The sequence below is a fragment of the Gavia stellata genome, chromosome 11 (genome assembly GCF_030936135.1).
Source record: "Gavia stellata isolate bGavSte3 chromosome 11, bGavSte3.hap2, whole genome shotgun sequence".
In the NCBI taxonomy this organism is placed as follows: Eukaryota; Metazoa; Chordata; class Aves; order Gaviiformes; family Gaviidae; genus Gavia; species Gavia stellata.
Window position 1 is genome coordinate 12,891,324 of NC_082604.1, and position 27,075 is coordinate 12,918,398.

General features: G+C 37.5%; 1 protein-coding gene across 3 annotated transcripts; it reads left to right on the forward strand.

Moving 5' to 3' along the window:
- Positions 1–27,075, forward strand: ATP1B3 (ATPase Na+/K+ transporting subunit beta 3). Of its 3 annotated transcripts, XM_059822403.1 has the most exons (8): positions 1–204; positions 9,341–9,469; positions 14,034–14,141; positions 15,490–15,677; positions 16,386–16,436; positions 17,025–17,051; positions 22,320–22,406; positions 25,768–27,075. In XM_059822403.1, the coding sequence occupies exons 1-8, from the start codon at positions 96–98 to the stop codon at positions 25,936–25,938; spliced, it is 870 nt and encodes a 289-aa protein (XP_059678386.1). In that variant the 5' UTR covers positions 1–95; the 3' UTR covers positions 25,939–27,075. The 3 variants fall into 3 exon arrangements, with proteins under 3 accessions (XP_059678386.1, XP_059678387.1, XP_059678385.1); XM_059822404.1 differs by lacking the exon at positions 17,025–17,051 and having other exon boundaries at positions 16,386–16,440; positions 22,327–22,406; XM_059822402.1 differs by lacking the exon at positions 17,025–17,051.

Consider the following 27,075-nt stretch of genomic DNA (forward strand, 5'->3'; position numbering starts at 1 on the left):
TTACTTAGCGGTTGGGAGCGGGCGCTCGCTGCGGCTTTCTCTGCCTGGGAGGCTCTGCCGCCGGGGTGCGCGACGCAGCCGCTTCTCGCCTCGCCATGTCCAAGGAAGCGAAGAAGCCCTTCCGCCAGAGCATGGCCGAGTGGCGGCAGTTCGTCTATAACCCCAACAGCGGCGAGTTCCTGGGGCGCACGGCTAAGAGCTGGGGTAAGGGCTGCTGCGGGCGGGGGGGGGGGGGGGGGCGAGCCGACCCGGGCCGCCGGTGAAGGCGAGGGGCGGCGGGGGACGAGGCCGAGCGTGTGGGGGGCGGCAGCGGGAGGGCCCCCGCGGTGATGCGGGGCCGCGGAGCGGGAGGCGGGGGCCGCGGCGGCCAGGTGAGGCGGCCCGTGAGGCCGCGGCGCACGCGCGCCGGTAACCGTTACAACCGCTGCCGGTCTAAAAATAGCTCCGGCCGTGAGAGCGGGGGGGTGGGGGGGGCGGCGGCGCCTCCCGGAGCAGGTGGGGGTCGGGGGAGGAAGAGGAGTCTCTGGGAGCGCGTCCCGAGCTGACTCACCCTCCCGCCTCAGTACGCAAATGCAGCAAATGGGGCCCGCAGGCTCCTCCTCCGCCTGATCCGCGGAGGGACGGGGGGGGAGTGGGGGGACTCCGGGGGCCGCCTCGGTGCGGCTGTGACGGGCTTCCGCCGTGGAGGTGTGGGGCCGGCTCCCGCCCCGCGCTTATCTCTCCCAGCTGGTGGCGGCCTGCGTGCCCATCGGTGCAGCCGCCCTCCTCCATCCATTCCCCACCGCCCCCCCGCTCGCCGGCACCGCAGGAAATCGAGAATGAATGACCGCGAATTGCCTTTGTACTTCTAGACGTTAGCCGCGGATCAGAGAGGAAGAAGAAAACCCCAAACCCAAAAAGTTTATGAGCCCCGATTTCAGATAGTCTACAAAAGAATGATCGTTGTGCGTCGCTGTGCTAGATTTGTTCCAATGTAGGGCTTCTGGGCCTTTAATTTTTCTTAAATGAAGCTTTTAAATGAAGGTCCTCCAGTAAAGCTTGTGAAGGCAGCGTTTGTTTTCCTGCTTTCAGGTAGTCTTCCCATTGCTTTCCTCTGAGCTGGAAAGCATGTTGTTATAACCTTGTTGCTTCCAATAAAAATATTTGGATTTTCTGAGTATGTTTTCTCATATTAAACAGTTGTATAAATGCTTAATATTGGGATGTTTCTTCAGTCCTCACGGGACATAGTTACTGACTTCAGAAAATGCTGCGTCTCCTCCCAAAACTTGGATGTAGTTGGGATACTTAATAGCTGTGCTTACAAAACCAACAAGAATCTCAGCGTGGCGTAAAGGAACAGGCCAATACATCCTTGGCCTTGACACAATCTCAATGAATACTAATGTTGAAATAGTGAGGAGGAGCCTTCAGCAGACTATGCATGGGGTGTGCTCTCTTTGCGGTGCCAATGTCTCCTGTCTGTCAAGAGAGGGCCCTAGCTCTGACACGAGTTCTTCTCCATTCAGATGGAAATAAGGGCTTGCGAGCTACTCTGCCAGTTGAATAGCAAAGGAGAGGAAATTTCCACTATGCTGTTGTCTAGTGATCTTTCTGTACAGGCAGGTTTCCTGAAGTGCGTGGGCTGGATGAATAGGGGTATGGATTACAGAAGCCTGTCTGTGTCATGAATCTGACAAGCCCAAATACTGTGGGCACATTAGAAATAGCTTGTCACTTTTTAAAAAAAGCGAAGTTGAAACAATCTTCTCTGTTTAAACCTATCTAGCAGAAGTCACTTACAATGTTACTAGTCTGTGCTAGTCCAAGGCCAATAGATAACACTTGAAATTGATACTACTTAGTTGGTAATTGAGTTTCGACATCCAGATCCCTCGATAAAAGATATTTTTCTGTATTGAGAAAGTATATATCGGCTTAGATAGCAGTTTGAATAATTTTACTTCATTAATAAGTTTTCTTAAGTGGTTTACGTGATTGGTATGTGGTTAGCGCTATACACCTTAGCCCGGACATTAAAAGGTGACTGCTCCGCAGCACTATAAGTTGTCAGCGTATTTTTTTGTCAATATTTATTTGTCCTGGCATTTTCTGACTAATAAATTGTGCTTATTTAATTTGATTATATATATTAAGTAAACGATAGTCTTTGACTGTTTGGGGTGGTGGTGTGTGGTTTTCTGTTTGGTTTTTATTTTTTAATTGCAGAACGCTAATTGAGTGGTTCTGTTGGCCTAGAGGAATACGCAGGATTTGGTGTCACTTCTGCCCTTGCAGTACTGATGTGAACTTAAAGCAGTCTCACTGACTACTGTTCCTTTTCTGTTGCCGGTCTCCCCTCTGAAAGGCGGGGAGGTAGGAGAAGAGAGCTCTGGTTGCCATCCCGCTCAACTGTGGTGTCTCCAGGGGCATCATGATAAGAATTCCACGCGTATTTCTCTTGTCTCAAGACAGCTTCCTCACAGAAACGAGGCAGAAGCAGTAGAGAAACTGTTAAATAATTATTCACAGTGTGTGCGTGCTTTGCCCTAGTCTGAGGCAGTCCTGGGGGCTTATGTAAATTGTAACTGCAAGGCAGTGATTCTCTGTGAATCTGAGTGCTATGGCATTGGAGTACTCATCTTTATCTGCCATTTCTACACCAGGATTTGTAAAAAGATCAAACACAAGCAGCTCCTATACTCATTTGTCAGGTAACAGAGGCATGTTGCCTTTTAGAGTTTGGTAAAGAGTTGCCTTTTACAGTTTGGTAAGAACCCTGTACTAAGTCTCCCCTTGCTGTAAAAAATGAGATATTTTTTACTTTAATTTTTACAGAGGGATAATTCAATTTGAATCTTTCAGAAATTGGTATCCAAATCTAACCAAAAAAAAAAAAACCAAACACCAAAACCCTTACATTTTTAATTATCTGGCATAATAATTTGTTGTATTAAAGAGACAGAGTGTACTGGAAAAAACTGTTGATGAGTTGGTGGTGTTCTCAGCAGCAAGGTATAAAGGGTACTAATAGTCCTCACAGAGGTGATGGGAAGGAGGGTCAGTCCTGGGGTTTCACACAGGGTGTGATCAGGTATGGCAAAGAAAGGAGAACTTGGAAGGCTGCTGTGAGGGGCCTTCCTGTAAGTAAAAGGAAGATTAGCATCTGGCTCTGCCCATAATGGCAAGGTGCTATGCTTGCCTAGAATTATAGCAAGAACAGAGTGAGATCGTCATGAAAGTATTGTAATGGGATGCTCACTACACACTCAAATCTGTGCATAATCTTACAATTGAGACAGTAAACTCTTTTTACACGAGGTTACAGAAAAATAATTTGTGCCAAAAAAAATAGGCGATATAGAGTCTAGCAATACTTCATTTATGGTCACACTAGATGTCATGCCAAGCCTATTTAAGCCTTTCTGTAAAGCTAGTTGTGTCAAGTTGTTCAAGGTGGAGGTGGCATTGTCTTGAAGTACATAGACATTCAGACCTACTGAATATTCTTTTGAATGCTTAGCTGTATCCTTCAGTGCACAAACATGTGCTTGAAATTAAAAAAACCCAACCAAACAAAAAACCACCAACAAAACCCAGTGCCTTATTTTTAGGAAAACTTTCCACCATGTCAATGGATACACAGTCTTGTCAGTCACCATAACAAAAGCTTCAGTTTAGCTTCTGTTTACTTTTCGCTGAGTTCTTGCTGCAACATACAGTGCTGTCAAAGTTTTAACTGCTTTTCTGAGTTGATTCTTCTGTGTTCTTTACCAGTGTTTTGAGCAGGGTTTTGTTGTGATTTAGCTTTCTTCACAGGTAGTGTAATATTAAACATTCTGGCATCACTGTCTGCCATTGCAGTAGAAGCACTTACACATCCAAGTAGTGAATTGGAGAGAGATGCAGTGCTTTTTTTTGTATTGTGGCAGATGGACAGTTCATGTAAAAATTCCTGCACAGCCAGGAATGTGACAGCAGTAAAAAAAAGTTTTTCCATGATACTGCCTACCATAAGAAATGAATATTTAAGAAATCAGTAGAATATTTTATTTTCCATGACACAGATCGCTCTGAAGAAAGAAGGCTTGTCTTCTCTTGTTGCGGGTATCAGTAAGCTCTGGTGGTACAGTGAGGGTATTTTGGGGGTTTGGGTTTTTTTTGTGTTGTAAATGCTTAATCATGACATTAAGTACTGGCTTTTGTGATTCTTTGCCAATGTTGCACTTGACAGTTTTTTTTGTTGTCTCCTGAAACGTTTAGCCATGTTATACGTGGAACCCTGGCTTTTTGCGAAATAAACTGTAACACAGGACAGAGGTTTTATTTCTTCCTGAAGTCTTCCTTCCCTCTTTCTTTCTCTCCCTCCTCCTACCATCCCCAAAATTTGGAAAACAGTAATTCTCAAGTATCTAGGGAATAAAGTTGAAACATGATTAGTGCTTATCTAATATGTATCGTTATGTTAGTTTAAGGCAAGGAATCCACCTGCTGGTGGACCAAAAGTCATCCTTGATGTTGCTGGTGTTGGTGGTAGTCACTAGTTATATTACTTAGGTATTTAAATCTCACTAGTTAAAGATACTGAAGAATGATCATGCAGGTGATAGGATCAATGCAGTGTGGAATCCAACAAACTATAAAGACAGCATTTCATTTTTGTTGTTGCAGGTAATCTTGAATAGTTGCTTCCATGTCTGTTGTGAGAGTGTTTATATTGATACCTGTATATATCTACCTATGTATTACATACAGGTAGATCTGCCAATCTGGTTTGTGGCAGATTCACATGCTTTTTATCACTTTTGCCATGTAAAGTTTGGAAAGCTTGTATTCATCATAGAAATGATGGCCAGGCACTTGATATCTTGCATTCACCAGAGTCAGAAATTCTAATTTTCATAGCACAGAAGTGTTTTGATTCCTGCAAATGAACTCCAGCTAATAATGGCACCAACATGTTGGTTCAGAAATAGCAGTTTTCCAGATTTGACTGTTGCTTATCCATGTGGTGAGGATATGAAGGGGTTTTGGTACTCTGATGCCCTGCAATAAGAAAAGAAAAAAAAAAAAGAAACAACGCAAAAAAAACCTAGGTAAATTGTAATGTAGAATTTTGGTTTTGAAAGTTTTCCTTGTGTGATAGTTTTAGTGTCAAAGACTGAGAGACTCGAAGGGTTTGGTGTAGCAAGATGTTCTGCAACAATTGAATTGAGCTGCATGTTAGATGTGGTAGCTGTACTTAACTTGGAGTAAATGTGGAGGATAGCTTTCCACTCTTACTTGGGTATGTCTTGTTTCCTGACAAGAAACCCAGTGTTATGTGAAGTTGTTTTAGCAGAGCTGCTTGACAGGTTATGGCTTGCTCACTGTGATTAGTTTAGGATAATTAATACTAATAGGCTCACAAAGAGTAGCTTACTCAGTTTGGGGCCGTTGGAAGTTGCAGAAGGGTTTCTTGTTTGTTTTTTCCCTCTTTTTAATGTGGCAAAGTAGCATACGTGGGGCAGTTTAGTGGTCAGTGTTCTGCAGTGCATTTACAAGCTATATTAAAATAAAGATTAAAACTAATCTGTGCATGTGTGTGCACGCATGCTTCGCTGGACTGGTGGAGTTTCAGGGCTGTGAACAGAAAGTGTTTTTCTAGCCTTGTTACTGCTGCAGCGTTGGTGGATATGATGTTGCTGGGAGGGACAGGACTCCGTAAGGGACTGTTCACACTGCAGTCTCCACCATGGTGTCGGTCACTGGGGTCCCTCTCGTTTTCCCCAGTATTGGCGCTCCCTCTGTGCACATGGAGGCTCCCCAGGGACTGCCTACATGTAGCAGTTCTGCCCTGCTGCAGCTCTTGGCAGGGGAGGGGGACCCCAGCAGTCCCCTTCCCCACTGGAGTAGAGAGGTGTAGTGTAGGTGGGTAGGCACCATTGCCTCGACCGAGGGAGCAAAAGGAGAGAGCTGCAGCAGGCTTGGATCAACTCTTCAGGGTGCTTCAAAATGAGGTCCAAGGCCAGTATTGCAGATGTTGTGGTAGCATTGGCCCAGAGCAGTACTATACTTAGGGCCATGTCTGCTTAGAAGTGCACCACTGGTGCTGTTATGCCCGTCAGTAATAAACAAGTGGGCAGGGATTTTTTTTTTAATTTGTTTTTTTTTTTTTTTTTTTTTACCCAGTGAAGTTAGGCATCATCTTTTGGATATTAAATCACAGAATCACAGAATGACAGGGGTTGGAAGGGACCTCTGGAGATCATCTAGTCCAACCCCCCCACCAGAGCAGGGTCACCTAGAGCAGGCTGCACAGGAATGTGTCCAGGGGAGTTTTGAGTATCTCCAGAGAAGGAGACTCCACAACCTCTCTGGGCAGCCTCTTCCAGTACTCTACCACCCTCAAAGTAAACACATTCCTCCTCATGTTTAGATGGAGCTTCCTATGACCAAGTTTGTGCCCGTTACCTCTCATCCTGTCACTGGGCACCACTGAAAAAAGACTGGCCCCAGCCTCCTGGCACCCACCCCTTCAGTATTTATTAGCATGAATAAGATCCCCAATGCTTATAAATACTGAAGGGGAGGGTGCCAGATGTATTCTGAAATAGCTCAATGAAAAAGATTTCCCTGACTTTCTTGCTTTTATGCTAGTTGCCACAGAAGGTGCTTGTCGTGTCTTAAATGTCAAACTTTTTTTCTGTTCCATTGGAACTGATTGATGAATGTCTTGATCACTTGATGGAAAGTGTATTTTTTAGACAGCTTGATGAAAGTGTATTCAATAATTGATTAACTTGTAGGGATCAAAATGAGAGCTGACCAAAGGTTTTGTAAGGGAGGTTTTTTGTTTGTTTTTGTGATACCCAAAATACTTTGGGTATTAATCAGAAGGTCATTGTTCTGTTTTGGATCCAGTTAAAGCAATTGTAAGCTTATAGGTAAAGCAAATCACTGGTGTGCCGCATACAGATGCAACTTCCATAATGGCTTTTGTTGATTAGGATTTCTACTATTTGTTTTTATATGTTCTTTTCAGCTTCTAAATAGCCTTAGAAATAGTTTATAATAGATGTCTAGCTGTCTTGTTCATTATGGAGTCAGCTTGTTCTTTTGTTCACGTACTTGGCTACTTAACTTCTAATCACTGTGTTGTATCTTACATCTCGGTGGTTCACAAATGTATTTTAAATAGCTGATCACTTTCAGATTATTGCAGATTGGTAAGTAACTTTCTCAACATGTGAAACTGAAAACTAAAACCAAACCAAAATCCAGTAACATTCAGTTGGTTGCTGCAGAGAACTTATGTTATGGTAAAGATAATTTGGGAACCACTTCATTATTTTAATATACGTACACTGAATTCTTTCAGGAGAAATAATACAGGTGCTTGCATCTTTAACAGTCATGGATTACCGGGGGCTGTAGTACACTAGAAAATATTTCGGTGCAAAATGCAAGCATAGTTTCTGGGACAGGAGCCAGGGGTTAGGCTTCCTTCTGTCATCTTCCAGTGGACAATACACATCACTGGGGTACAGTCATTTTTGCTTTTGATTTTTCCTGAAAAATTCTGTACTGTATTCTCTCATATAATCAAGTGTCAGTGGTAGAATGTTGCATAATGGTTTTGATGTGCTTTTCTTGATCTGAGTTATATTTCTTTGGCTTCCTGATAGCAGCCTTATAGCTAGAATATTTTATAAAAATTGAATTTGCCTCATTGTTTGGTTATGTTTTTGCATTAGAAAGGTTTTGAAGATGGCTCTCTGTGCAAGCATCTGAATTCCTCAATACTTGTATAGCTCCCATTCTTTTTGACAATGTCTATGCATGTGTCCTTAAGTCTCAAGTGTTCAGTCTTAAAACAGAATCACATGCTCTTTTTTTAGGTTAGTGTTGTATACTCGATTAATAAAACAATTTCTGTTGCATCTTAAATGTCTTTTAGTAAGTCTTCCATCCATATAGTATATATGCTTCATCTTTAGTTGGGAACTATCTCCGGGTAAACATAATTTTCAAAGGTAATCTAATAGTAAACATCAATTCATAGTCTCAGAACTTCTGAAAACAAAACCAAGGAAATGTAGCAAACAGTACACTGTTTTTGGTTTTTTTTGCTTTAATGAGGTACACTAACATGGGTCCGTCAGGGTCAAAAACCAAATAATGCAAGAATACAAAACCTTGTTTGAAGACTTAGTTACTAAAATAATTGAGCCGTTGCAAATTTTGAAAGGCTTTTAAATAAGGGTTATGCATCATACCTTGGAGAAAAAGGGCAGAAAGTTCTTTGAAAAATCTCTGCAGCTGATCTGAGTCCCTATCATCTCTAAAGTAAAATTTTAGCTTTGGCCTGTCTGTTACCTTGTCTTTTCAGTAAACAACTGATATGTGCATCCAGAGTGCGTCTCTGCACGCGTAATGAAAAATGGGGGGGGGGGGGGGGGCGGGGGGGAAGAACAGGGGAAAAAAATAAAAACACTTCATCACAGTAATTTTTCAAGCTGTTTTCCTAAGTAGTGTTCTCAGGTAGCGATTTGTTGCAGCTAAGTGGTGGAGAAGTACAGCATCATAATAGGCTGTTTCCTTGAGGCTTTTTCCTCGGGTTTTGAGGAGCTCTTCCTTAAGCAACTATCAGGTTGAAGCTAGTAACATCTGTGTAATTGGTGAATTCCAGGAACGTTACCGGGTCCCCAGGGTAGATTGGTAAAGCAGGTGGATGTGTTGGGCAAAGACTTTTGATAAGTCTGAATAGAAGGCTTGGTTTGTTTTCAGAAATATGCAGCAGAAAGCATTTTCACCTTGCAAAGTCTCTTGTAACAGGATGTATGTGTGAATGAATGCTCTGTGTGGAGTTCTCTCAAATACCAACTGTTATTAAAGCACCAATCGCTTCCTACCTCTTCTGGATCCAGTGTCATAATTTTACCTTTTCACTCAGTTCTTTCATCTTCCCTACAACCCCTTCCTTTCCAGATACAAAACTATAATTCCCTTAAACAAGTGAAAGTTGTGTGGTTTTTTTTCCCCGGATGGATTGCTTAGTCATCTTTGCCAGCTTTCCTATGTAGCCCAAAGAGTGGATTTTAATGCTTCTGTCTTAAAAACAGAGATGCCAAAATGCCCTGTAAATTTTAAGAGCCAGAAAGTATGAAAAAAAACGTGTTTGCATGCATTATGCTGCACTGTGCAATACATACATGTATGCTAGAGGCATATTGATTTATAACTACAATTAGGAGTGGCAAGGGATTGGGCGGGGGGAACCAAAACCAAACGTTGTATTGCTTATTTCCCATTTTGATTTTCAAAATAGGTAATAGAATTAGCTGAAATGAAAATAGTAATTTTAGCTTTTTCTTTACAGGTTTGATCTTGCTATTCTATCTGGTATTTTATGGCTTCCTAGCAGCACTCTTCACATTTACAATGTGGGTTATGCTTCAGACACTGAGCAGTGATATACCAAAATATCGTGACCGGATTTCTAGTCCAGGTAACAGTGTATTTATTTTTTCATAAACCTCTGTCTGGTTTAACAGATAAATTTCATTTGAGAGTTTGTTTGAAGTATGAACTGCCTAAGAGAAACTGTGATTATTATTCAATTACTTACAGGTTTCAAAGGTAAAACTTGGCATGAGGCAAGTTATATACGTTTATAGCATAAATTCAGTCAGTAGCTTTTTGTGTGTATGTGCTAACTTTTGCTATTTTTTCTCTAAGTTCTTTTCAGTTGAATTTGTCATGTATGTAGACTGCAATTTTACCTGCACATCCACACAACGTGCTGTTGTGGAAGTGGAATTATCATTTAATCAATGTGCTTTAACGATGCTATAAACCAGTTCTCTTGGATCAGATGGAAGGCCACTTGTGATTAGTATTTGATACTTCGAAGAAAGTACAGGAAGGCTGTACTATGGGGGTGATCTGCTCAAGAGCATGTAATGACTATGGTACGAAGGCGTTTCCAGAGTTTTCATTATAGTATTAGATAGCTTTCAACCAACATGGAATGTCTTGTGGATTCCAGGGGTTGCTGACCTATTATGTAGGGGTCCACTGAAGAGAGAGGGTCCCATTTTATGATGAACCTAAGTCCACATAATATGTAGCTGCCACTAAAAGTGGTGTCTTGCATCCTGGAACTTCTGCTTCCTTTGTGTACATGCCCGTCCAGTCCCACTGTTGGCTGGTTCAAGGAGCTATATGTGACAGAAAAAAATCCCTGCACAAATAAAAATGAATAATAAGGTGATTGTCTTTTTAATTTTTTTCCTTCTTTTTTTTACTTTTTTTTTTTTAAAGATTGGTTTAAATATATCACAAAAATCTGTCATTATAGGCTCTATTTTGGTGTATCTCCATATTGGAAAAAAATTAAGGATTTTCACTCCGAAAGATTTAAAAGATGCTTCTGCATACTTTAACTACACCAAAGAGATTAGTGTTTTCTAGTTACTGTTTCTGGAGAATGTGTAAGTATTTGATTTGTAAATGCAACTTAAATGATTGGGCGATCTGAAAATGTGATATCTCAAATTTTATAACAACTTGGCTTAGGGACCAATTTTATGTTAAAAACACAACAAAACTAAATGGCTATGCAATATTAATATTTTGGTGGAAGTTAGACGACATTATTTTTAAAAATACTTTTTCCTTTTTTTTGAACTCCAAACTCTTAAAATTAACCAGCATCTTGCAGCTGCAACAACACTTAAGATGAAACAGTAATCTTTGTGTGAGCATGTTGCAGTTGGGCCAATGTGATAAATGTTTCTGGATTCTGAACAGAATTTGTTTTGAGGTAGTGTTCAGGCCTGCTCTAACAAGTGTTCATTTCTTATAAGGGATTCTTGAGGATTTGTGCTGTTTTTTCAAGCTAAGAATGGGCTAAATGCGGGAAATAATAATAATAATAGACCTGCTTAGTTTAAAAAAAAAAGAAAGATAAAAAAAAAGAAAGTGTCTTAGTTGACCATTTCTCCCCATTTCCTTTGTGGTGTTCAGAACCTTGGTAGTGAATGGAGTTGTGGGTGGCTGTGACTTGAGTGACTTTTTTTTTTCTCATGCCTCTCGCAGTTCAGAGTATTAATTTTCCTTTGTGTGGAAATAAGTCATAAGGGATGTTTGTTTAAAAAAGTACGTATGCCATGATTAGTTTTTAATTTAAGAATTCCTATAACATTTCTGAATTAAATCTTTTTCTTAACAATGTCTTTATTATTCATACATAAAAGTTAATAAAATTGCTTATTTCTGTTTTAATGTTTCTCTTTAACTCTGTCATTTTTCACTTGCAGTGAAACATGTCATGTTCCTGGCTGTAAAACTTTAAATTATAAAACAAAATTCTACACACAAAACCTGGATGGCGTAGGTCAAAGGTTTTACTCTTGTGTTAAACATACTTGGAAATCTCACAGTTGATTTATTTTATAATTGATATTTGACTTGAATTGTACACTGGGATATAATAGTATCAATCAAATCCAGATTATTTAAATGTAATCTCTGTTACAATCCTAGATATGATCCTATGTTGAGGCTGCTAATTTTTTTCCTCTAGAAGAGCCCAAATCCTGCATCTCTCTCAGTCTATGCATCAGTCCTTCAAATAGCTTTTTCTGCAGAATTTATATCATAGTCTCTAGGCAGACTGTGATCCACTGGAATTGGAGCAGTCCCTTCCTCTTAGGATGTTTTTGAAGTTCCCCTGAAGCAATACATCTCTTCAAATTATTGTTTCATTCATTGATGACCAGTTTAGTTACTTTGTCATATTCACTTTGAAAAACAGCATCTAAGTTCTTCATTTACAGTATAATTCTATAGATAATAACAATCTCTTCTCCCCTAAAACGCCTTAGTGTGTAAAACCACTTCAGTGATTTTTCAGCCCTGTTACTAATTATCTTGTATTTTGTTGAATCCCAGTTCAGTGTGGAGGCTGGAAGATGGCTGTAATGGTGCAAAGTAATTTGCAGTCTAAAGTGGCATTTGTAGTTTTATATGGACTGTTAGTCATTAAGGCACTTAGTTGTGGCTTGGCTGGAAATAATTTAACTGCTGCTAATGCAGGAAGGAGAATTTATGATTTATTGGAAATCCTACAAAAAAGGTAGAGTAAAAAAGCATTAAATTATATCTGGGCTTTTCTGGAATCTAAAATATGTTTGTCTATAATAAATTTCTAGTATATACCTTTATTATTTCCCAGTTTAAAGTATTTGCAATAATTTCTGCCTTCAAATGAGAAGCTTGGTCATTTCTATAGGTGAATCCTTAATAGACCTGGGCTGCTTAATTGCACTTTCTATATGCCTTCCAAAAGCTTACTGTGATTGATTAACGACAGTAATGTATTAAGAATCCAACATTAAGACAACTTATCTGACTTTATCTTCCCATTGTAGTCTTATCTTCTTAAATGTTTATTTTGTATACAGAAGGCCTGATTCTATTTTTATTTTTTACTTTTGGGAGATAAGTTTTGTTTTCTGCCTTAAACTTTATTCATTTGGGAATCTAGTTTTAAATGTTCTTGCCAGAGGATAGGAAGCTACATGGCATCCTAAGCTGACACAACTAGTTGCTGCTATAATTGCACGTCTTCCCTTGTGCCAAATTTGACGTTGATCAAACCCTTTTAATATTCTAACTTAGAAGAAAACTAATCTAATAAAAAATAGGTTGGGTTGTTTTGGTTTTTTTTCTTTTGTGGAACTGCAATGTCAGTTCTTGGCTATACTTGAAGAGACAGATGCATGGACACTCATCTGTTAATCACAACTGCAGGGTTTTTATCCGTTCTAATTATTTATATTAAATAAGAGTTACCTTAAGGTAGTGTGAATAAAGCAATCAATCATATACCCTTTTTTGAACAGATTTAATCTCTTCTGCAATATCTGGTGGTGTGGTGCTATTTCTTCTGCTACTGAAGCTGTGATGAGTAATAGTGGCATTAGGTATCCGTATTAGTGACAACTCTTGATGGTACAAGACTGTATGTATTATCAGGGAGTGTGCCTTTTGCTTTTACCTGCTACAAAAACCCCCCTAAGATTTAACTCTGTACCTTTCCTTACCCATATCCTGGGAAGAAGGACAGTTCACATCTATCAAGGGCCCAAACTCCATGTCAGTGTCCACCTTTTTCATCCTTCAACGCAAAGCTGGACTTGAGCATTTGGTAATCTGTGTCCTTTTTTCCTCTGCCGGTCCTGGCTCCCTGGCTGTAGATTGCTTGTGTTCCAGTACCCTTGGCCAGCAGCTGAATGAAGCCAGCCGTAGGCCCCCTCTGCAGCAGACAGGGGAATCCTGACTGCTGCAGTGTCCGGTACTAGAAGCCTGGGAGGCATCTCAAGAGCCTTTGTAGTTACCACAGCGTGACTAAGGCATACCCCTTCAAGTGACACGCATGTGGTAGTGGTTTGATAAAGTTTGTTGTATTCTCCGTGGAAAAGATGACATCTAAACTTTCTGTTTGAGGAGAAAGAGGAAAGGACTAAAAACTAACTTGGCTTGTCTGTTTTGATTGGGAAATCTTTCAAGCCATCTTTATGCATTATAATTTTTAAACAAAAATGCTTTGTTCCTTGTGCATTTCTATGAGATTAATACAGTCATAGTTTCACTTTATATTGCCTAAAGCTTTGAAGCATAGCTTTAACTGGAGGCTTGGTGTGGTTTTGGGTATTTTTTCAATTATTTTTTAAGTTTAATTTGCTGAATATGGAAAGTGGGAAGTGAATCAGTAAAATTCTTAGATTGAAAGTGATTAAGTTGTTGATTTTGCTATTCCTAATCAGTTGGGTTTGGTTTGTGAATTGCAGTTATACATTGGATTGAATTTAAGTATTAATTCATGTAATGTTGATTTTGATACCTGACTTCAAAACTACCTTCCAGTACTATGTAATATAGGGGTAACATTGATGTTTCTTTACAGATAGGTATTTTCCAATCTATGGATATGATTTTTGAGTAGGTTAGAGTGGTATAGGGAAGATGAGTTGTTTAGTTCTTCACTTGCACTTTTTCTTTTTAAGGACTTATGATTTCACCAAAGCCAGACACTGCATTGGAATTTTACTTTAACAAGAGTGATGCCCAGTCATATGCAGAATATGTTTCTACACTAAGAAAATTTCTTGAATGTAAGTTATTTACAACTGCCCAAGTAATTCAGGAGTCTTACTGTTGAGTACATTAGTTTCCTTTTTTGCTTGTAGTTACCAATTGCTAATGAAAACTGATGCAAGTTCAGGCTTACTCTAGACATGTGTGTTATTAAAGTATATATTTTACAGAAAAAGGTAAGCCTCAATACCTGTATTGGACAGGAAACCTGAGTATGAGGAATAGTGGAGTACATAACGGAGAGTTTTGGGTCCCAGTCCAGTGTTTCACTGACATGGTTGTTTAAGTACTACAAGATGTAGAAATTGTATATGCCAAAAGAATTCAGTGTAAAATATTTGGAGGCAAAGTTTATCAAGACTTAACTGATCAGTCTTCATCTAAATGGCTTGGTAACTGAGTGAGAATCCTTTAGTTTTAAGAACTTGAGTGTTTGCCTGTTTGAAAAATGAGGCACACAAAGATTAAATTAATTGCAATTTATTCATTTTCACCCCGATACACAGTTTTTAGGGGCTGTAAAATCTCACCTGCATGCATGAGGCTACATAAGCTATACTTGAATCTATATGGATTCATAGTTTTGGTGCCTACTAAAAGCTTCTATGAGTAGGCTTTTCTTTCAGAGCTCTGCCAAGGGTTCCTGGGAGGAATGCTACATTTCATGATTACCTGCCTCTCCTGCAGTTCAGTGGGTTTTGGACTCATGCATTGAGGATGAGCGTATAGCCTTTTTCCATTTTACTTTGTTTATGCTTAGTTGGGGTTGGGGTGTAAGGGAAGGGAACAAAACCATAAAACTTGTTAAATGTGCATAGATGAGTGTTTGTAACAATGTGATCTGTCTGCTTGAGAATGTGAGAAACAACTTGGGATGTTAGTATAACATCAGTTATAATACCTGATGTAAATGCAGAGACAATTTGGTATTAGTCATTGAAATACTTGAAGTTTTCCCATGTGTTTATGAAACACACACGTGCACAGGGAAAATTGGTTTAGTTTCCAGGTAAAAACTTGATTGTTTATATTTTAATACGTTATTAGTTTAGAATATATAATTAGCTTAGAATTAGTTTATGTACAGAAATTAATGAAGTTGTGATTATTGATATGATTCAAAAAGTAGGACAGCGTCATTTCTTTTGTAATACTCTTTTTGTTCTTTCATTCAAGTATAGTGCCACTTCTTGATAGGCTTTGAAAAATAAGTGTTTGTTAAGATGGATGTAAGAGACATAGTGCTGTGAAAATAGTCCTTTGAGAAAACTCCTAGACAAGTAACAACTATAAATTAGGCTTTTGCAGTTTTTGGCTACTTGTATGCTTTATACCATTGATTTATGAGCTATTTCTGTTTCATAGCATATGATGATTCAAAGCAATCCCAAAACATAAACTGTACACCAGGAAGGATTTTTGATCAGAATGATGTTGCTGTTAAAAAGGCATGTCGATTTAACCTCTCTGAGCTTGGACAATGCTCTGGAAAGGAAGATAAGACCTTTGGCTATTCTAAAGGAACTCCCTGTGTGCTTGTGAAAATGAACAGAGTAAGTGCCTACTTATTTTTTAATTCTTAGTACAAGTGCTCCCAAATACCACTGTATGAAAAACGACTGTAGAAAAGGACTGAAATACGTGTTCAGTTTGCTTCTCAAGATATTTGCATTTCTGGAATAGCGTAATTTACTGAAATGTCTAGCAATTCATGTGTTTCAAGTATTGGCTTTGATTACTTGCATCAAGATATCTGAAAATCCTATTTTAAGGAGTATGGTGCTATTTGTTTTTGCTTACTGTTCTGTGTAACAGATTCTAAACCACTGTGTAAGTAAAGTGTGTTTTACTTCATGTCTGCATTCCAGAAATGTAATTAGAACGTCATGCATTCTGTAACTCCTGAACTGTGTAAGGTGACGAAAACTTCACTGAGTGAATAAGTATTTGACTTTTCAGTGATGTTATACGTTACTTGAACTGCTAACTGGTTTGAGCCATTAAGGTTACATGCTGAATGTGAAAGAAGAAAATAGTCTCTTCTGTGGCCACTGTAACTATTTGAGCTTTGACTTAACAATGCTTTAAATACTAGTCTTAGTCTAAAATTGTGCTTCATATAAAAATGACACTAGATAGATTTGCTCCCTGTATGAACTCTGTCATATTAAGTGGGAGAAAAGGGAGAAAAGGTCAAATTTAGTCTGTAAAACTGGGAAGGGGAAGAAAGTCTATAAATATTTTAACTTTCTCTCCTTTAGATAATTGGATTAAAGCCTGAAGGGGAACCACGTATACAGTGTACATCTAAGGTCAGTTCTGAATGTAAGAAAGAAGCGTGTAGTTAATTTTCTTTGTGATTAGGATGAAAAGTGAAGTACTATACTGTATCAGAACATTTATTTCACTCTCTTCCTTTCTTGTTAGACTTTGTAATTTTTTTTGGTTTTCATCTTACTGTATGTCTAGTTCAGTTTGAGTGTATTTAATTTCTTCAGTGTACTTATAAAAATACTTTTTTGTTGTGGTTTCATCTTTAGATGTATTTGAGCTACCTGACTTGCTTTAGAGTCGAGGAAAATGCATACCTGTAATTTGTGGTCATATTTGTTTATTTATTTATTTATTTATTGTGAGTTGTGTTTTGTTTTCCCATTTCATAATCTATATTTTTATTTTTTCTCCATGCTGCAAGTGCACCTTAGACAATTTTATAAATGATGGGTAAGACACAGTGTGGAAACTAATGTTACTGTTCAAGTAAAAGTTGCCTTCAAATCAAGTATAAACTACTTACAATAACAGCTAATCTATGCATATTTGTTGTGAACCAATGGATTTACCCAGAATGTTTTATGGCAACTATAATAATTACTTTGACTTCTGCATATTTTTCCTAGACTGCTTGGGGAGCAGTGAAAGCCTTGGTAAGTTAGTAGCTTGAGCAAGGGATGGAGTCATGGCTTTTAGCTTGAGGTGACTGATAGAAATGTAGGCTGGGAAATTTCAGCAATTAATGGGACAAATACTGTAAATGTTCCTGCCTTCATCCTAGGTACCTGTGGTAGGCATAAATTTTAACACTTGATTTTTGTGGAGTCTTGAAAAGTTTTGATGTCCCGATGACAGTCTGTTGCAAGTAAAAGTGATTCCTTCTCTTGTTTGAGGCTGATTTCTTTGTGTCCATTCTTAAAAAATGTTGTTCTGTTGGAGGAATTATTTGTTTCTTTAGAATAAAGCAATTAAGTTCCTTCTACTTTTACTAGTACTCTTTCTTCTTTAACTTCTAGTTTATAATTGTTTGTAATGTGGTACCCCAAACTGGACAGAAGTTTGCCTCTAGCTGAGGTATTGTTGATGACAGAATTTTTCCTTCTGTCATCACATTGGAAGTAAGGTGAATTTGCCATTTGTAATACGTTGAGTCTTTATTGTAATCATTCTACTATTTAGATCTTTCTTCTGGTTATTTCCCAGTCTGTATTTGTACATGATTTCTTGAAGTTCAGAGTTTTGAATTTCATGTTGCTATTTTTGGCCCTCCCTCTGTAATTTTTCATGATCATTTTAATGGGATCAAGTTCTCTGAAGTGTTTTGAACTACTTATGGCTCGGTGCCATCAATGAATGAACTTCCTTTTACATCTCGCAAGTCCTTATTGAAAACACTGAATAGGGTCCAGGACAATCATCTTCATTTCCATCTGAAATGCCTTGTGAGGTGTTGAGAACTAATGTTCAAGTGATTTATAAAGTATTGATGGTAATCCTGTTTTATGATGATCGTATTTCCTCAGCTTTCTTATATGGATGCTCTATGAGACAGTGGTACAAGCTATACTAAGCAAATCACAGGCGATGCTTTTTCTTATCCTCTTAGCTGATTTCACTAGCAAAATAATAAGTTTGATAACAACTTTGTTGATCATGGTGGGGTTTTTTGCTGTTTTTTTACCCTTTGAGATACTTACATATAAATTGTATTCTATGTTACGGTGTGTGTTTTCTTGCATCCTTTTTAAGTACGAAGTACTGCTTTTTACCATAACCAGTTAGAATTTCCCTGATCTACACAAGTGCGGTGTTTTTAAATTTTAGGATTATTAATCTTATTAGTTCTTTCGTGACTTTCATGGGAAATGTTTGTCAGGCATTGCCACTTTGAATGCATCTATTTTATCTTAAATTAGCCTGTTCTTGCCCTAGCTCATCATGATTTACCTGCTTAGGAAAGCTTAAGTATGGGTTACAATTCATCCTTAAGTATGGGTTACAATTCATCCTTAAGTACGGGTTACAATACATCCTTCTCTGTAGACAACAAAGTGGAGAAGGAGCATCAACAACTTTCATTTTCTCCTTTTGTGTATGCTTCATTTTTACAGAACTCCTTCTTTCTGTTATGTCCCTTGCTTACTGAAACTCTAAACTTAAGGATTACACTGTTCTTTACAGCTCATGAGGCCTTGTTTCCAATTCCGTTTTTATTTCTTTGACTCTTTAGGGTATGAGTGCTGTGTAACGGTCTCTTCCTCTTCTATAGGGGATAAGGTGAATCCTTACCTGGAAATAATATCTTGTGGCTTTTCTGGATCTTGTTGATGTAAGGATGTGAATTGTGACCCTCTTGTGCGTGCACTGGAAAGGTGGAGGAGGATGGCCAATAGGCTTTTGTGCATTTTGCAGATGAGTTTATAATCACATTGCATCTGCCACTGTATTTGAATGTTCCCTAAATACTGGCTCATAACAGAAGTTGAAGTGTAGTGGTCATTTGTACTTATCTATTGCATCTCTTATTCGGGGTGTTTACCTAGTCTTTAAGTAACTGATATGTTCTGTTGCGGTGTTTTGGGGTTTGTTTTTTTCCTTGTGTGTTGCTGTCAGCAGATGTGGATTAAAAGAATTCAGAGTCTACTGCAAAGTTTAATCCAGTTGACACGCATTTCTGAAAATAAACCCTGTGCTGGTATTAGCTTCATAGAATATATGAGCATATTTGTGCAGTTCATAGCACAAATGCAACTTACTAGTAATTTTAAATTTTACATCAGAAATCTTTAACATCTGAGTGATTTGGCTTAAAAGGTGACTTACTTGAGCAGAGCGGAAATCCTATTATAATGTTGTCTTCTTTTTTTTAGCCTGTAGATTTGCTGTTTACTGATTATTTTTTTTTTTTTTTCTTTCCCCTTCACCTACGTTTTTAAATATTTCTTGTTGTTCATAGTTAGAGTTTTACATATATTGAGAGCAACTTGGAGAAGTGTCTGCCTGGACTTAACACAATCTGACTTGTAAATGAAAAGAGAAATATATTTTTCTTTTAAATTAAGAGGACAAGTCTCTCAAATACAGAATTAGATTAAATTAAGAGGACAAGTCTCTCAAATACAGAATTAGATTAATAGCTTCTGTCTGCACATCCTACCAGTCTTTGCCACCTGAAACGTCGTTTACGTTTTCCCCTTTGAAATTTATCTTCTTGAAGTATTCCCCTGTGAGGTGATTCTTCTTTCTTCTCCTTGCACTTTTCCTATGGGATTTTTTTAAAACACAAAGATTTTAGATAGATCTGTGATTTCAAAGTCACACACTTGATAGTTCGGGATGCTCCCCCAATTGCCCCCACATAGAGGTAGCTGTCCTCACTCTAATTTCTGTAGATTAGGGAAGTGAGTGTTTGCAGTGTCAGGCACTAATTACAGCTGGTTCTTCCTCCTGCACCCTGGAGGAACTGACCTGCTGTAGTCTTGAGGATCTCCATAGAGAGAAACAAGCCAAAAAAGGATTGTGTTTCCAAGAAATTTAAAGATCAGCATTTTAGGTCTTTAGTTTTGGGCTGAAGGTGCGCAATTTCTTGTGCGCTGGGACATCTTGCAGCAGTATTCTTTCCAGTTAAAACTGCCTTTACTGAAGACTGGTAGATTCAATGCATGCTATTTTTTTTTTTTTCCCAACTACAGAAATGAAAAATAGCCTTAATTCCAAAATTATATATTTCTGCTGTTTAGCGACCATCTTGACTTTGTATTAGGTATCGCTTTCTAGTTTACAAGAATGAAGAATGTCTGTATGAATGACACTATGTGCCTTGCTATTGTCAACATACTCAGCATCTGAGTTACCTTGCTTTCTGTGGCAGGAATCTTGGATGTTTTGCAGTTTCTACTAATGGATACTGCTCTTTATCTTACGCAATGATACTATTTCTTCTTCTCAAATGATTATAGACCAGTCTTGTCCAAGTTATCTCCTTAGGTCTTTGTACATTATTTTAACATCTGCAAAATTACTCTTTCTAAGACACAGTCTTAATAAAGACCCAGTAAGTGAGGTGGAAGTCTATCTGTCCAGCTAAGTGGTCTGATTTTTAGAATTGCTGACTGCCTGCAACTCTTTGTGGAAATTGTAAATGGTAAGCAGAAAAAGCAACACTAACGGACTGATTCTTGAAGTTCTTCAGCAAATGCAGCTTGTTTAGGTGTTTGTTTTTTGTTTTTTTTTTTTTTTTTTAAATTGTGTAGGGATATTAATTAGGATTAATTAATTATTAAAGAAAACCCCAAACCCCACAGCAGTTGCATGAGACAGGCAGTTGCATGTCCCAGAACCTCTCTGCTATTGCATTGATAGCCTAATGCGTATATATTTATGACTGCATGTATGCCTTGTGTTTAGCTGCTCCAGAAAGCTCTACTCCTATTTATCTGTCTTATGTTATTCTGTATTCTGATTTTTTTAACCATTTTTTCAGAAATATATTTGAAAAATTAGTATCTTCAGCTGCATGAGTTTTGAATAAGATAAAGAATAATGGTGAAAAGCAACACATTTCTATTTAGTAATTAAATTCACTAGCTCAAGGTCCAAAATACTTAATAAACATATACTGAGGAATTGCAATAATTTAGAGTGCAAAGGGATAAAAATGTGGCCATATCCTAAACACCATATTGTATGTTGTTTTGAGGAGGCGAGGAGAAGGTATGCTTGAGCTGTGGTTTATTCTTTACATTTTTTGATCTTTGTGTTCCTCTTTTGCTTAGTTGTATTACTGCAGTTGTCTTCTGAACTCTGTAGTGTATCTTTTTAAAATTGCAGCTGTTGTATACGGTCGTATAAAAAAGACAATGAAAGTTACTAATGCACTTTGAACTTGAGAATTACACTGAACAAGCAGTGATGTTCTGAAGATACATTTAGCATTTTGAGGGAGTTGCTGTAGTGGCATTTCCCTTTATCACGGTAATATGTTTACCTTATTATAGAAAGTCACATTAGATGTGGGCATTTCCTACTGGTTTGAACTTGCGGTAGTTTGACATCCTGCCAGGATACACAGTCCTAAGGAATATTGTACATACGGACATGTGTCTGTGTATCACTATACTGACAGCCTGTCTCTGGGACAGCTCAATCATATATACATATTTTGTATATCTTATAGATTGGGTGACTCCTTCGTCAGAAATTAGGCAGCAACTTTGTAGGTAGCTTTTTCTTATTACGAGATTTGGGATTATAGGGAGAAGTCTAGCAATAAGGCATGCATATGTGTATTATTCCTCTAAGGTGGTGATGGCACACAGAAACTCTAGTGACACCACCATTTTAAACTTGGGTTTCCTTTTAGGTAGCCTTTATTGCAAGGTTAACTGAACAAATGTTAGGAACAGTACACCACTGCAGGGAGGAAGCTATAGTTCTTTGTGAAGGGTTGTATTGTTCCAAATTTGAGAGGCTTAAAAACCTGGCTTTAAACAGAAATTCATCTTTAACTTAAATATGGATGTGCTGTTGCTTCACCAAAATATCCAGGCTTGCTTGTGGATACTTGGGATTTTAGCTTATATATGGGGTTTTTTTGATGGTTGTTAAATTTTTCAAGGCAATGAATATCTTCTCCCCCCTTCCCCTTTTCTCTGACTCATAAGGGAAACACGAAGGCAAGCTGTCTTGACTTGATTACTAATTTAAATACTACTGTTAATAATCCTTACTGTAGCAGATGTGTGCAGCATGTAACTGTTCGCCAAACATAAATCTATTTTGGAAGTTATTCTAAGAGTTTTTAGCTCAGTTGCCTTTTCTAGGGATCTTGCATTTTATCATTGGGTTATAATTCTAATATTGTACTCATTTTTATGCAAGCAGATGTTAACTTTTCATTTTGTTGCTATCTCCAATCACAGGAAGAAGGCATGGTTGAGATAAATTATTTTCCTCCTGAAGGCTTGATTGATCTAATGTACTTTCCATACTATGGGAAAAGCTTGCATGTAAGTATGCCTTAATGACGGTCTTCATTTTGTAAATGTTTTGTTTCTGTTTACATTTACAATTACTAATATCAGATTGATTCTGAAGTTTGAACTTTGTAATGAGATACTCATAAGGAATATTACATATGCAGAAATTTTACAGTGATTGATGAGATTAGAGATACGCTTTAGCAGACATAACGAAATAAACTGGGCATTGTCTTAATGAAGAAGAGGCTGTATACTAGCAGTATTAAGGGCATCTGCTGCTTTTTGGTCGCTGATATCTTTGGAATCTTTTTGAATGCGGGAAAGGCAGGAAAAGTAAACTGGTTCTTTGGATTACAATACAGTTTCTAATAGTTAATCCTTGGGGTTTATGTATAGTATATTAAGTTTGTAATTCATTATGGAAATGTTGATTATATTCCTTTTGTGGCTCTGCAGTCATGTTTTCTATTTGCTCTGTTTTATGAAGAACCGCTTCAAGGTAGCAGATAGATTTTTTTTTTTTCTTTCTTCTTTTTTTTTAATTTTCTTATCTTTGTTTTTCTTTGCTTGCTGCATCTATCCTCATTGTATTCTGACATAAATTTTATTTATCTAATTGAAGAACACTTAAGTTATAAAAAACCCCAAAGCTCACTACTTTATGGACACAGAATATGTGGAGTTAAAACTCCAATTTATTTTCAAACTTTAATTTAGTTATTTTTTCTTTTTTTCTTGCATCAACTTGTGATAACTACATACAGAAAATCTGTACCTTCTATCAAATATAAAATTATATTGCCTCTTACTGACCAAGTTATTTAGTCTAATAAACCTCTTCACTGTTCGCCATTGAAGATAGTACTTTTTAAACATAAACCTATTAGATCCATAGCATACCACAGTGGTTGTTTGTAATTTACCCAAAGTGATTTTTGTATTAAATTATTCCTTTATCTTTTATTTTTCCAGTGTACTCTATGCTTACTTGCAGCAGTTCCCGTAACCTTTTTTTTTATCCTCACTTGGCTTTTACTAGTGAGGAAGGAGTTTGGTTTTCTTCAACATTTGCTTTCATGTTACTTATGGGTAGTTCTGTGCTTTTCCATTTTGCTGCCAGGCTTTTTGAATTGGTAAACCATGAATTTTCTTAGACATACAAGATTAGAGAAAGACTGTCAAACTGTGCTGCCAACAGGCAGAGTCAGTATATACTCTATTCCCTTCTTGGAATGAAAGAATAGGGAGAGAGAGCACTGCTTCCCTAAGAAATGCAAAATACAGCATCAGTAGACCTTGAGATGTCAGGAGGTAGTTTGTACCAAAGACGGGATGAAGAACTGAAGAACTTTGCTGACAAAATTCCTGTCTTGCTGCTATACTGATGGAAAAGGAAAGATTATGAAAGGACAGTAATGAAGTCAGGCAAAACTCAATGCTATTCCTTGCTTGGCTCAGGTGATTAAGAAAAAGCTTTACCTTTTTTTTTTTTAATTAATTTTAACTTTTTTTTTTTTTGTAGTTTTGGTTCAATGTCCTTTCATGTTCACTTTGTCATGTGGTGTATGGGCTATGGTTTGAGGGATTCTTGCTTATGTGAGGCTCAATTCTCATAACTTTGGTATATTGTGAAAAAGAAGAGTCAGTAAGAAGAGTTGTGAGAGGCTGAGGTATTTGACTAGGTCTCAAGAGGCTGATTTCTTGGCTATACAACAAAATTTTTATATTATAGCAGTGTGGAATTCTTGAATTACTTTATTCTATAAAGAAGTTAAGAGGATTCAATTAATCTTGCTGCTCTTGGGCTAAGGTAGGAGCCATAAAAGTACTAGTATCTACAGTTTTGTGGTCCAGAATGGTTATTTGCCTTTTGCTGCTCAGCACAATGAGCCCAACTTCCTGACCTTAGGGAATGTTACCTTTTTTAGATGATCTGTAGTTCTTAATGAGGATACTGATACTCTCCGCACCCCCCACCCCCCCATTTTTATATTGAGTAAAAGTCCATTCTGGTACCATCTTGTCTTTGAAACATCATAGAAATTTGTGTACCTATTTGAAAAAATCTTGTTGATGAGAGGACTTCTCTGAGGAAACACAGGAATTTTATTTCTGATTTTTAGAAAACTCAGTACCTCAAATGTGGTATCTCCTTACAACCGGAGAATTTTGAGCATGCCTTGCCTAGCTGCATGTCCTCCTCCCAGTTTGAAGTTTATAGGATCACAGGAAAATTTCTGATCTAGTAAAATCACTATTCAAAGAAAGTAGTTATTTCAATCTACTTCTTACTAATACTTCACATTAAAGATTTTATCACATCAGCTTCCATGCCATCATTCTTTGTAAATTAGGCTTTAAGTATTCTGTAGTGCTTTCTTTGATAGAGAAGTAGAGAAGATAACCTAAAAATAACAGAAATGTATTAGGGAGTCTCTTAAGTTAATGAGGAAAAAAAAAAAATCTAACCCAAAATTTTGTTCAATTAAAATTTAAGGCTTATACTGTAGTGTCATATTTAGTCCACTGGCTTATATGAATTTTTACCAAGAAAATAAATAATTTTGCTTAATCAGAAGTCAGCAGTATTGACCTAAAAACTACAAATAAATTATGGAAATACTTTATGAATATTAGATTAAATGCTGCTTTAACAGTATATAATAAATAAGCTCTTATTTAATTCATAGGCACTTTACAAGAGAATTCAAGTTGTCCAAATTGAATTGGACTTGAGAAATAATACTGGGTTGCAAAAAAAAAATTAATTCTACATTTATTCTTAAACTTTAATTTTTATTATAGGGAATGGAGTCAAGAATTGTAATTATTCTACCAAATATGATTGACCAGGATACTGTCAGAATGTGCAAGGAAAGGTTTCTGTGTAAAGCTATTAAAAAGATAACGCATTTTAGAATGAATTGTTGCTGAACAAGTAAATGGGCTAGGGTGGAAGGGAATCTAGTTTACTAGTATTTGATGAATCATGCTTTTGGCAGATTTAAAAAAACCCCAAAACCCAAAGCTAACAGAAGAGATAATGGAACGGATAGGAAGGAAGACTATCATTTCAGCAGCTGTTTCAGGTAGAGGTTTCTAGAAAAGTTGGACCCAATGTAATAGAAAGAGGTAAAGTCATATGCCTCTTGAAGATACTGTCTGTGACTTAAGTTATGTTGAATGTATTAGTTAAGAAATAGTATGAAGAATGTATGCCTGACTATCTAACTTGGGAAAAAAAAAGTCTTACCTGATTCAGACTGGGCTTTGAAAAGTTGGCTTCTTGATTAGCTTTTTTCTTAACTGTTCTGATGGATTAAATGTTAATTTAAATGCTAACTTACTCTGGTATCTCAAATATTTTCCCCATCTTTCTGTTTACTAGGCTCACTATTTACAGCCTCTAGTGGCTGTTCAACTAGCAATTAACTCCAACAGTACCAAAGAAGAAATAGCAATTGAGTGTAAGATCCTGGGCTCACCTAATTTAAAAAATGAAGATGATCGTGACAAGTTTCTGGGACGAATTGCCTTCAAAGTTCAGATGACTGAATAGCAGGAGTAAAAAATTCTCCACAAAGTAAACATTGTGTTGTCTGTTTTGTATCAGCTGGACATGCCATTCTAGGATATGAGACCACCTTGGAGAATGTTAAGGTGGTTTATGGCGTTCAGGGTAGCATAAATAATATGCTTCCAAATCGTATGTTTAAAATCCCTCAAAATAAATGCCTATCCTGCTTCTGCCTGCCCCATTGGAACAGTGTACAGACTATAGTTATGTCATAGGGACCTGTAAATAGCTGTTTTCAAACACATAATAATGGTGACCTTTGTCCTGTTCTAAAATGTGGTTTTATCCCCCAAGTGAGTGTCTCAAGCTTAATGTGCTGTGCTATGTAAATATTGTATTGATTTAACACTGGTTTAACTGTCATATCTCAATGCTGACACAGTTATAGGGATAAATAATAAATGGTACCTGATTGACATAGTGATTTTTTTTTGTAAGAGTAAACACCTCCAACGTAAATTGTGTGTATGGGAGTGGGTGGGTGGATGGATGGCTGTGTGGAGATGCCTTAAATTGTAGACTGGGTGGCGTGGGACAGTTGAAATGGCATTTAAGAGTTGGTATGGATTTCTGAAAGTAAGTGCTCAACTAGTACTTTCTTGTGCTTGTCACTGTGCAAGTATTGTGTACATGTAATAATTGGTATAGAGTTTGGTATTCTAGCTGAGGAATTGAATCTTTCTTCGTGTTGTTAATTGCTTGCGATATGTGGAGCACAAATAAAATCTATACAATATTTTAAAACTTTTTAGTTCAGAAATATCAATATACAACAATTTAAATTGTTTAGGGTCCTGGTAACAGTTGTACAACAGAGCTGCTTGAAAGAAATGGCCTCACTATTGTGGGAATAGGCTTTCATTTTCCAATTAAAAAATTTACTGAAGAACCCTCTGTTTAAAAAAAAAAAAAAGAAAAAAGAAAAAAAAGGATTGTCTTGATTAAACATTCCTGTTTAATTTATATACTCTGTTTTGTTGCATCATTTTAACATGCTTCACGTCTTCGTCTGCTCTTTCATCTTGGATTTTCTGTGTATTTTCTCATCATCCATTTAGAAAATTGGTGTCATCAACTGCTTTATAGAAATATCCTATTGATTTGGAGTGGATTACTTGC